The 11,988-nt window shown below is 43.4% G+C and overlaps 1 protein-coding gene and 1 non-coding gene across 2 annotated transcripts in view; one reads left to right on the top strand and one right to left on the bottom strand.

The window, feature by feature from the left end:
- The window catches only part of CENPF (centromere protein F), a 49,530-nt gene that overhangs the window by 22,364 nt on the left and 15,178 nt on the right, over positions 1–11,988 (bottom strand). Inside the window, exons 8-10 of the mRNA XM_054169438.1 lie at positions 7,372–7,500; positions 5,006–5,128; positions 329–464 (exon numbers count right to left, since the gene is read on the bottom strand). Coding sequence (XP_054025413.1) covers positions 329–464; positions 5,006–5,128; positions 7,372–7,500 — 388 coding nt within the window. The remainder of the gene's footprint in view (positions 1–328; positions 465–5,005; positions 5,129–7,371; positions 7,501–11,988) is intronic.
- Positions 10,479–10,560, top strand: TRNAS-GCU (transfer RNA serine (anticodon GCU)). The gene has a single exon. It is a non-coding gene; the product is annotated as a tRNA-Ser (tRNA).

Below are 11,988 nucleotides of genomic sequence, written 5' to 3'. Positions count from 1 at the left end.
ATTGACGGTTACGTAACATTCTCCTCCCTTTTTTTTCAAACACTGTGAGACACATCAAAGAATTTCAAAACAGAAGTCTTATGATTCAGAGACATGGTATGAAATTCAGTTTGCTGATCAGTACACTTCATTACAGAACTGTGTGCTTTTACTTTCTTCACAGACAGAAATGCATTTTGATTTGAAACAAACTCAGTGTTGGTTAAAACCACGAATCATAGCCCACAGTGGAAACCTTTTAACTTTTCACAATGAAACTCTCAGGGTGGCAGGAAACACATCGTTAAATGTGCAACAGGAGTTCCACAAATTTAAATACATAACTCACTTTTCATCTTTTCCACAAAATTCTGGCTCTGCTTTAAAGAGTGCTTGACCATACTTAGTTCCTCTTCAAGTTGGTGGATCTGTTGCAGATTTTGTTCCAGTTGACAGTTAAGAAGATTTTTTTCTTGCTTCACTTCCTAAACCAGAATCAAAAGTAAGATCATATTGAATGTGAATTGTCAAAGATTTCAGTTAATTTACATCAAAAGCAAGAATAGAATTAGAATTAACCAGGTTGGAAAAGACCTTCAAGATCATTGAGTCCAACCTATCACCCAACACCATCTAATCAACTAAACCATGGCACCAAGTGCCCCATACAGTCTCTTCTTATACACTTCCAGTGATGGTGACTGCACCACTCCATTAGGTCCTATCAAGTCTTTGGGCAGCTGTGCCTGTGTTCCAAAACACTGCTTAGGAACATAAGCTGAACTATTCCTTATTGGTTGACAGCATCTGAGAGATGCTATCAGCTGAAGTAGTTAGCATGCTCTTGTTTGCTTAGAGCAAACAGCTCCACATGACCTGCCCCAAACAGATCCAGACAGGACATAGCCTACAAAATCTGATTTGATGATGCTGGGCTCCTTTCCCAAAGCAACAAAGGAGACAAATCTATGCAATGGCATTGAAATTAACAAGATATTTATAGATCAGATTTCACCTATCATCTCAGGTAGAGACAGGTTCTCTTTCTGCTGAAATTGTGGCATGGCACGGCAGCATGTTGCAACACCTATCATGGCAACACCAGGCAAATTTCATTTAGAAGTGTTTACTCTTTCTGGGGGTTGTTTTGCCATTAAAAGCATTTTCCTCCAAATAAATTGAGGGCTTGCTTTAAAACAAACAAACAAACCAAAAAAACCTCCCACCAAACACAAACTAAAATACAAACAAAACTATCTAACTACCTTGCATCTAGGAAGCCAGATAAAAGTTCTTTTAAGGAAACTAATCCTTTTCCTCCGCACTCCTGTGCTGTTGGACAACAGATGGCACAGAACTGGCATGGCCCAACTGGAAACAGGCCATCAATTATTCATCCATTTACTACCACCAGATGGGCAGCAAAGCACAAAAGCCAAGCTCAAGAAAGGGAAAGGTCTGGATGGAAAAAAAATATTAAAAGCTCGCTGGCATGAGGGGCTTGGGTTTGCAACAACATAAATAAATCACCCTCAGAATATGATTAAAATTGTCACTGTCACTAACAGTTACCTTCCCTTCTACTCATAGCCTTCCACATCCACAGTTCTTTAAAAAGTTCCAGTCACATAAGTTTCAATGAAGGAAGTTTTCTATTAATCTTAAGTTGTTTTAAGAGTACAAATGTCCAAGTTTCTTGCAGTCAAAGCATCACAGGCAGATGCAATACAAGTTCATGAACTAAACGAGCCTGTGATCTACAGAAAGAAAACCAAACAAGCTTGAGGAACTAAAATGGCTGAAAGGTCCAATTACTTTGATTTGGTGCAAACATTCACAGTAAGTAGCACGTGAGAAAAATCCAGGAAGCCATAATTTAATGGCTCAAGTATCTAACACTGACTAGCCATTTACACTTTCCAAAGCTATAAGATCAGTTTGGTTTCAATCCAGTTATCAATTCTTCTTGTACAGTGTATTGTTCAAGTCAGCCATTCTGCAATTGTCCCTTGAAAAAGCAAAAACCAAAGCAAAGCAAACTCCAGAATATCTATATCTATCTATATATCTATATAGACAGGCAGTACTGTTACTCTGGAGATACTTACTCTTCATGGAGCAAACTTATGAGCAATTTAGGGACTGACTGACCAATTCTTCCATGAATAGTTAGGGGCTTGCCTGCACCATGAAAATGTAAATCATGTGCTAGGATGCCAGAAATGCTAAGCTACTGAGACAGCACAATTGCAAAGCTTAGCTGTCCTTAAACATATCCTGTATGTCTCGCAAGTGTTTTGGACCACCAGTCTTGTTATATAGTGAGGACTAAACCAAAGCAGTGGATTAACCAGAGGAAAACAGCTGTGTTCTCCACTGGGTAGCTAGACAACAGCAATTTCCTGTTAATAAAGGAAAACAGATGCCAGTCTCACTCCTGCCTTCTTTTGCTAAACACAAAATCTACCATCAACAAAGCCTCCAAGTCTTGGTCAATGATTCCATGTAATAGCTTGCATCATGTTTATTTGTGACAATGAGGAAGACAAGCCATGTACTAAGTTCTGACAATATATACCATGCTTTCATGCAGAACTCTTAAGAGAGAGAACTGTATTGTTACTTTAAACATTACAAGCTCCTCCAGACTGAACTTCTTTATATATTCATTGGTCACATTCTAAAATAGCATTCTGGGGGTGCTGGTTGATGGTAGGCTGAACATGAGCCTGCAGTGTGCCCAGGCAGCCAGGAGGGCCAATGGCATCCTGGCCTGCATCAGGAACAGTGTGGCCAGCAGGAGCAGGGAGGTCATTCTGCCCCTGTACGCTGCACTGGTTAGGCCGCACCTTGAGTACTGTGTCCAGTTCTGGGCCCCTCAGTTTAGGAAGGAGGTTGACTTGCTGGAGCGTGTCCAGAGAAGGGCAACAAGGTTGGTGAGGGGCTTGGAGCACAGCCCTGTGAGGAGAGGCTGAGGGAGCTGGGGTTGCTTAGCCTGGAGAGGAGGAGACTCAGGGGTGACCTTGTTGCTCTCTACAACTACCTGAAGGGGGGTTGTAGTGAGGCAAGAGGTTGGTCTCTTCTGCCAGGCAACCAGTACCAGAACAAGAGGACACAGTCTCAGGCTGTGTCAGGGGAGGTTTAGGCTGGAGGTTAGGAGGAAGTTTTACACAGAGAGAGTGATTGCCCACTGGAATGGGCTGCCCGAGGAGGTGGTGGGGTCACCGTCGCTGGGGGTGTTTAGGGCAAGGCTTGACAGGATGCTTGGTTGCAGGGTTTAGTTGATTGGGTGGTGTTGGATGATAGGTTGGACATGATGATCTCAAAGGTCTCTTCCAACCTGATTTATTCTATTCTATTCTATTCTATTCTATACTGTTACCAGCTGCTCAATTGTCTGACCAAGATGAACAAATATGAAAAAAACCCAAACCAGACTACAGTTACAGCTATAGTTACTAGGAAGATGGATACAAGACTGGGAGATAAAATGAAGCACACCCAAGAAAAAGGTGTTTCCAAGTTCAATGCTCTCTGACAATGGGATCTCAAAACACTGCAAAATCTAGCTTCACTCCATAATTTCAGTGCCAGAGAGGGTCATGGGCCCACAAACTAAACTTGTTGGGTTTTTTTGGTCTTGTCTAAAGGTATGAAAGATTATAGAAGAATGTTTAGAAGCTTAAAGGAGATTTCCTCCTCTGAGATACACTAGGAAAACAAAATTTACCTGTATTAGTTTTATCACTGGAAGGCACCAGTTACATTTATTTACTAAACAGATTTCAAAGACCAGTGTCTGGCTTAGAGGCCAAGTGGCACAGAACAGCCAGTATCTGTACCACTGAAGTCTTCTGTTTTCCAAAACAGGTGGCTCTAACCAAACCACTTGCTGGGAATGATCCCAGGCTCATGTGAACTCCCAAACTGTGCCTGGGAATTGTATGAAAGAGTGCTAGTCAGCTGGGCCAAAACCATGCAAAGTGCTGTTCTAACAATTAACAGTATAAATAGTCACATTCCCATAGCTGGGAATGTTCCCAGACATGGTCATCTACCAGCATGAATGTACCTAAAGTTTCACAAGACACAAAAGCTCTACCAGTGCTTGTGTTGAGGTGAACAAAAGCCACTATTTCATTTCAAATTTTGACAGGTAAATTTTGGGGAGAAATCATAGGATGACAGAATTGTTTCAGTTGGAAAAGACCTTTAAGATCATTGAGTCCAACCACTATCTAACTATCAAGTCTGGTGCTAAACGATGTCTCTTAGCACCACATCTTTTAAACACCTCCAAAGATGGGGAATCAATCACCTCCCTAGGGAACCTGTTCTAGTGGTCAATAGTCCTTTCAGTGAAGAATGCTAGATTATATTTTCAGTAAAAGTGCAGAATTAGAAGAACAACAACAACAAAAAAAGCTTTTGATGAGCTTGTGGTGGTTTTAGGCTATGCCTTTAAAATTTAGTTACAGGTTTTGAGCAGAAGAGTGGAAAAATAGAAATAAATCACTATTGGGTGTAAAAAGGAAAACAGAAGATTATTCTAAACAAATTCACTGGGTAAATTTCTGGAATAAGAGGAGCTGTACCATAACAATTCTTCCCTCTTTTCTTCTCTTCTGATCTCTGGCTGGGTTTGCTTTGGTCAAGAGAGATAATCTGTGTGCTTTGGCTTGCCTTGGCTAAGTCTAACTTCTCTGCTCCTTTCTTTTGTCCCTTTTGTAAGGGGGGGTGATGGGAAGGCAGGGAGGGAGAAGCTAGTAGCTTCCCCTGGTCCTTGGCCAGGGGTGTCCTTGTGCTGTTTATTAATTCTAAATAACTGTATAATACTGTAACTCCTGTATGTTTTGTACACATTCATTGCATTCCATCATAGAGTGTAGATTTTGCTTGTAAATACAGCTCCATTTGCTTCTGAGTTGGTCTGGCAGAGTTAATGCTGGGGGGGAAACCAACCCACCACAGAGCTTCTGTAGAAAGCAGAATGTTCTAATAAAAAGTACTCTTCTGCACTGGTTACCTCAAAGCTTCTTGTCAAATCCATTTCCTTAGCAGAGGCTGCTAATAAAGTCTGCTCTGCTCTGCACAGCTTCTGGGTGAGATCGCTGGTTTCATATTCCAGGCGCTGTTTCACTGCCTTTACCTGTAGGAATTTTGACAATCAGCATTGTATTCACAAGTATATATAATAACCCTGGGTTTATTTCTTTGTGTTTTGTTTTTTCTTTTAATCCCTGTTCTTGAACTCCAGCATTCCAACATCGGTCCCTTCCAACCCAAACCATTCTATGATTACGAAGGAAGTCTACATTATTTTATCCCACTCTGGACCTAAGGTTGCTTTTGCTGTGATTTACAAAATAGCTGCTTATTGGCTTGCATGCCTTTGCCTCTGTCCAGAAAGATGGTATGACTGTAAGATACATACATTTCTAGTCTGTCTGAAATTGGATCAACTCATCCAACTTGCAGCTACATCAACACAATGACACCTCTAGGATATAAAGGCAATTGGGGTTGTAATAGCTTTCTGCTAAGATATGCAAGAAAGTTAGCATCATGACTGCACTTACTGCTCCACTGGCATAGCTTTTATAAAAGCTAAACAGCTTTTAACTCTTCCAGCTCTTTCAAAATGGTCCTATAATGCTCTACATGAAGAAGGTCAATAAAAAGAAAACAGAAGTCTATTCTGAGGTCATTAGATAAGAAATTAGTTTTCTTAGAGAAAGAACTAAAAGGCACCTATCCCTATTAAATCAATCTCTTCAGTAAGCATGCTACAAAAGAATGTGCATATAAAGAAACCACTGAAAACATCTGACTGAATGTATCCCCAAGGCTGTATTTCTAAAGTAAAACTGTTGTCAGTTTTAGAAATGCTGTTTCAGTTCAGCCTGCCTGCTAATGGGGTTCTCAACAAGTACAACTTTCAAACACTGGTGGCTTTTTATAACTGATCTCAAGAGTTTGTTGAGACTTTTAAACATCCCTCCTTTCTGGTCACTCAATTCTTTGGCTCTGTATTTCTAACTTCCTTAAGATTGTGGGTTTGTGACAACTAATGTACTCTAATAGCTAGCTGCTGCCAAAGCTGTGGAAGACCTCCTTCATACTGATGTTCCTCTTTACAGAAGCCATCTGATTTTCTGAAGAACCAGTTCAGAGAGTTAAACTGACAGCTAACACTTCTGCCTGCATACATGTATGCTAATTTAGATCTGCTTTTTACTTTGCTCTTTTAGTTTCTGTGTTAGCTCTCTACAGCAGGATCACATGAGGGGTAAAGAAATAAACAGGATCACAGGATCCTAAGGGTTGGAAGGGACCTCTGGAGATCATCAAGTCCAACCCCCATGCCAGAGCAGGACCAATGCTGCACAGGTTGCACAGGAACACAGCCAGATGGGTCTTGAAAGTCTCCAGAGGAGACTCCACAACCTCTTTGGGGAGCCTGTTCCAGTGCTCTGTGACCCTCACAGTGAAGAAGTTCTGCCTCATGTTGAGGTGGAACCTCCTGTGCTGTAGTTTATATCCATTACCCCTTGTCCTATCCCAGGGTACAAGTGAGCAGAGCCTGCCCCTTCCCTCTTGACACCCAGCTCTCAGATATTTGTAAACATTTGTTAAATCCCCTCTCAGTCTTCTCTGCAGACTAAAAAGTCCCAAGGCTCTCAGCCTCTCCCTCACAAGGCAGTGCTCCAGTCCTTTCATCATCCTGGTAGGCCTTTGTTGGACTCTCTCAAGTAGATCCCCGTCCCACTTGAACGGGGGAGCCCAAAACTGGATGCAAAATTCCAGGTGAGGTCTCATCAGGGCAGAGTAGAGGGGAAGGAGAATCTCCCTAGATCTGCACCCCAGCAAGTGGCCAGCACACCACTTGTATGGCAGCCAGGGTTTCACAGCTCCTGCTGTATCTGGCAGAGTGAGATGCTGTGGACTCACTGATTGGCTCTGTCTTGACTCTGTAGTACTGTTAAAAAAGAGTACCAGGAGTGCATGGCCAGGGTGCATGAAATGAGGCTGTCAGTCTTTAGTTCTACCACCAAACTGCACCTCTGTACATTTTCTATACAAGATGTCTCTTGAGATAAGCCTTAGCTGCTCCTCTCAAACAGATTTACGGTAGCAGCACTGTTCTGCTTCACATCTCCTTCCCTGTGGGAAGTGGACTAGTCCCAAACTTTTAAAAGCAGTGTAACACATAGCATTTCAGTGAGAAATGTGAAATGCAAACCAGCTAATACAAACTGCACAAAACATTAATACAAGTCCCCACACTAGCTGGGTTTTTTTGGCTTCTGTGTAATTAACATTAGTACTGTTGGCACAACTAAATATCAGCTCCAGTAGAAGATTTTACTATTAAAGAAAAAAAAAGCCTACTTTGTCAAATTCTGCCTGCAGAGCATTGAAGTCATTTTTGGCTTGCTGTAGCTCCTGATTCAGTTTGTTGCTTATCTGGTTCCACTGCTGATCCAGTGTTTGTAAGGCACGTTGGTGACTAGACAGCTCCTAGAAAACAGTAACATAACAGCAAAGAAATAAACACAGAGCTACAACAAATCTGTATTTTGCTTACTGGAGCCATAACAACTGGTTTTCATTGGCAGATAACCACCTGCTCAGAGCCACTTGTCTTGCACAGTGAACAACAGTTTAGAAAAAACAACTTTGATGCATACAGGAAATGTCTCATGGGCTAGAATGGCCCTAACTTCATTTATGTCATCTGCTTATAAACTCCATTACAGCAACATTCCTCTCACAAGGGAAAGAAAATAATCTAAAACTAGTGAAAGTAATGGTATTAAAATTCTTCATCTTAAAGCTAAGTGTCCTGTAAGAACTACATTCCTCTACAAGTGGACAAATTAATCTCTGCTTACTTACCATACTATAGGGTTGATTTTTTTCCTAGGAAAAGTAAGAAAGAATCTTAATGTAATACCTAGCATGGAACTGAGCAACAAGATAACCTTACAGAGGCATTCATGAAAACAAAAACCAGAATACAGAATACAGAATTAACCAGGTTGGAAAAGACCTTTGAGATCATCAAGTCCAACCTATCACCCAACACCATCTAATCAACTAAACCATGGCACCAAGTGCCTCATCCAAGCTCTTCTTAAACATCTCCAGTGATGGGGACTCCACCACCTCCCTGGGCAGCACATTCCAATGGCCAATCTCTCTTTCTCTCTGTGTAGAACTTCTTCCTAACATCCCGTCTAAACCTCCCCTGGCACAGCTTGAGACTGTGTCCTCTTGTTCTGGTGCTGCTTGCCTGGGAGAAGAGACAACCCCCACCTGGCTACAACCTCCCTTCAGGGAGTTGTAGAGAGCAAGAAGGTCTCCCGAGCTTCCTCTTCTCCAGGCTAAGTGACTCCAGCTCCCTCAGCCTCTCCTCACAGGCAAACCCCTCCCCAGCTTTATTGCCCTTCTCTGGACACCTTCCAGCAACTCAACATCTTTCCTAAACTGAGGGGCCCAGAACTGGACACAAAACTCAAGGTGTGGCCTAACCAGTGCTGAGTCTGTACTCAGCATAATAACATCCCTGCTCCTGCTGGCCACACTGTTCCTGATACAGGCCAGGATGCCATTGGCCTCCTTGCCACCAGGGCACACTGCTGGCTCATGTTCAGCCTACTGTCAACCAGTAACCCCCAGGTCCCTCTCTGCCTGGCTGCTCTCCAGCCACTCTGACCCCAGCCTGTAGTACTGCATGGGGTTGTTGTGGCCAATGTGTAGAACCTGGCACTTGGATGTGTTCTATCTCCTGCCCTTGGACTCTGCCCATCTGTCCAGCCTGGCAAGGTCCCTCTGCAGATCAACTCCTGCCCCCAACTTGGTGTCATCTGCAAATTTACTGATGATGGACTCAATCCCCTCATCGAGATCGGCAAGAAAGATATTGAACAGGCTGGGGCCCAGCACTGATCCCTGGGGGACACCACTAGTGCCTGGCTGCCAGTGTTCCCAAAACAGCCTTTTTGAAATCTGTAGGATATAGCTTGTGTTTGATCTTAGGAAATGCTATCCATTAAGATAAACAGCTGTACCTGTCACTTATCATGAGGCCTGAACTTATGCCTTTGGACTTTACAGTTCTGACTCTTCACATATTTCATAGGTTCATTAGGAGGTAAAACAGCAAGAAAAAATGATGAGGGAAAAAAATAACGATGAAGCAGAATATTTATCAGCAATAGCCTCTATGCAAAAGTTGCAATATGATCTGCTGACCAATTCCAAGATCCTTGTGAAGTGAAAAGGGCAATAAAGCTCTTGTCCTTCTCTTACTCATTTTAGACTATAAGCATAGTTACTTCATACAGGCAAGTTGCTTTACTGAAAGACACAGTACTACAGTGTTACCAGTCAAACAAAAGAAGGAAGTAAAACCAAACAAACCAACCCAGCAAAAAACCACCACAACCCCACAAACAACCCCCCCAAAAAACATCCAAAACAAAACCAAAAGAAAGGAACATTCAGCTCATCTCACCGGTCTTTTTGCACTTAAAATGAGGAAGATATTTGATTGGCAGCTAATAAGGCCAGCCTTGTGTGTAGTGGATGAAGTGTGGTTTGAGAGGCTGGTGTTCTTTTCCCTAGGGCCAGCTCAACCTTGTGCACGGGGGCCACGAGGATGATCAGAGGGCTGGAGCACCTCTCCTATGAGGACAGACTGAAAGAGTTGGGGCTGTTCAGTCTGGAGAAGAGAAGGCTCCGAGGTGACCTAATTGTGGCCTTCCAGTATCTGAAGGGGGCCTACAAGAAGGCTGGGGAGGGACTTGTCAGGATCTCAGGTAGTGATAGGACTAGGGGGAGTGGAATGAAGCTGGAGGTGGGGAGATTCAGGCTGGAGGTGAGGAGGAAGTTCTTCCCCATGAGAGTGGTGAAGCCCTGGAATGGGTTGTCCAGGGAGGTGGTTGAGGCCCCATCCCTGGAGGTGTTTAAGCCCAGGCTGGATGAGGCTCTGGTCAGCCTGATCTAGTGTGAGGTGTCCCTGCGCATGGCAGGGGGGTTGGAACTAGATGATCCTTGTGGCCCCTTTCCACCCTGACTGATTCTATGATTCTATGTAACTGATCAGAATGCTCAAAAGACTCAGCTGCAGAAGAGTTGGATTCCCAGGCTAAGATTCACAGAATCATAGAATTATTTCAGTGGGGAAATACCTCTAAGTTCATCAAGTCCAACCATCAATCTAACACCACAACAACTTCCTTTCACAGTGGAAGCCATCAGCTTGCAATCCCTTCAAGGCTGGCTGAAGGTCTCACTTGTGTTTGCAGTGAAGCCATTCAACATGAACCTGATTGCTCACAGAAGTTCAGCTGGAAATGGGCACTCATTTGGATCCAATAACTGCTCAGATCATTACAGGGCTGAGCTTCAGCAGAAGCTTTGGGTTGGGATGTGGGTTTGAATGTGAAATGGCCTCAGATTATGTCATGGCAGGTTTGGGTTGGACATACCGTGACGAGGTGGCCGAGTGGTTAAGGCGATGGACTGCTAATCCATTGTGCTCTGCACGCGTGGGTTCGAATCCCATCCTTGTCGAAAAGTAGTCTTTAATGGAATGAAGCTTATGGTGAGGAGATTCAGGCTGGATGAGAGTGGTGAAGCCCTGGGGCACCAGCCCTGGAGGTGTTTAAGCCCAGGCTGGATGAGGCTCTGTGTGAGGTGTCCCTGCCCATGGCAGGGAGGTTGGAACTTAGATGATCCTTGTGCTCCCTTCCAACCCTGACTGATACTATGAGGAACAGTTTCTTCCCTGAAAGGGCTGTCAGGGTCTGAAACACACTGCTGGGGAGGTGGTAGTCCCCATGTGAAGAGCTTTTAAAGCTATGTACATGTGGTGTCGAGGAACATGATTTAGTAGTGACCTGGCTTAACAAGTCTAAACCTTTTTTTTCCAGCCTAAGCAATTCTATGATTCAGAGTGAAGGAACTAGAGCTGACATTTTCTTCAGTGTGGCTCTCAGGTGAAAGTCCGTGAAATGCATTCCTGAATCTCACCTGCCTTCTACAAACAGAAATGCAATAAGGAGCACACCAGCAAGGCTTTACAGGATGGAATTCAGTAAGACCAGCACCAGTATCTGGGTTTCATAGAAGGGCTGAATCCCTCCCTGAAGAAAATGTGCAAAGGAGGCTCAGGGGAGACCTTCTTGCTCTCTACAACTCCCTGAAGGGAGGTTGTAGCCAGGTGGGGGTTGGTCTCTTCTCCCAGGCAACCAGCACCAGAACAACAGGACACAGTCTCAAGCTGTGCCAGAGGAGGTTTAGGCTGGATGTTAGGAAGAAATTCTTCATAGAAGGAGTGATTGCCCATTGCAATGTGCTGCCCAGGGAGGTGGTGGAGTTGCCATCACTGGAGATGTTTAGGAAGAGCCTGGATGGGGTGCTTGGTGCCATGGTTTAGTTGATTAGATGGTATTGGACGTGATGATCTCTAAGGTCTCTTCCAACCTGGTCTATTCTATTCTATTCTATTCTATTCTATTCTATTCTATTCTATTCTATATCAGATCAGAATTTCCACATATTTACACAGATTTGGATGTGTGTAAAACAAAGCCCTTAAATTGGACTTGACAGCCAAATGGAAATGAATGAACATTAAATAAGCTTTGTAAAAGCATCTAACAGCTCACAGATCACAAACATTAGAGAATAAAAGAGTCATTCACAGTTAATGGCCTTGCTGAACAGCCTAGAATGATGGTATGTGAAATTACACAGTAGTCTTATGACTTTCTTTGTAACTAAAAATAAATTTGGCTTCATGGGAGACACTCCTGTGTGTGACACCTAAACTATCAGCTGTTAAAACAAGCTGTAGCAACAAGCAACCCACACGGAGGATGACCTGCTACTTCTCTGAATTACTGTCTCAGAATTACCATAGTCTTAAATGATCCCACTTAAGAGAGTGCAAGTGCCCAAGGGGCATGCATCAGGCATAACAGAGCCACTGTGGACTGC

The sequence above is a fragment of the Dryobates pubescens genome, chromosome 2 (assembly GCF_014839835.1).
Source record: "Dryobates pubescens isolate bDryPub1 chromosome 2, bDryPub1.pri, whole genome shotgun sequence".
Taxonomy (NCBI): domain Eukaryota; kingdom Metazoa; phylum Chordata; class Aves; order Piciformes; family Picidae; genus Dryobates; species Dryobates pubescens.
Note: the sequence above shows the minus strand (reverse complement) of the source record. Positions and strands in the feature narration are given on the sequence as shown.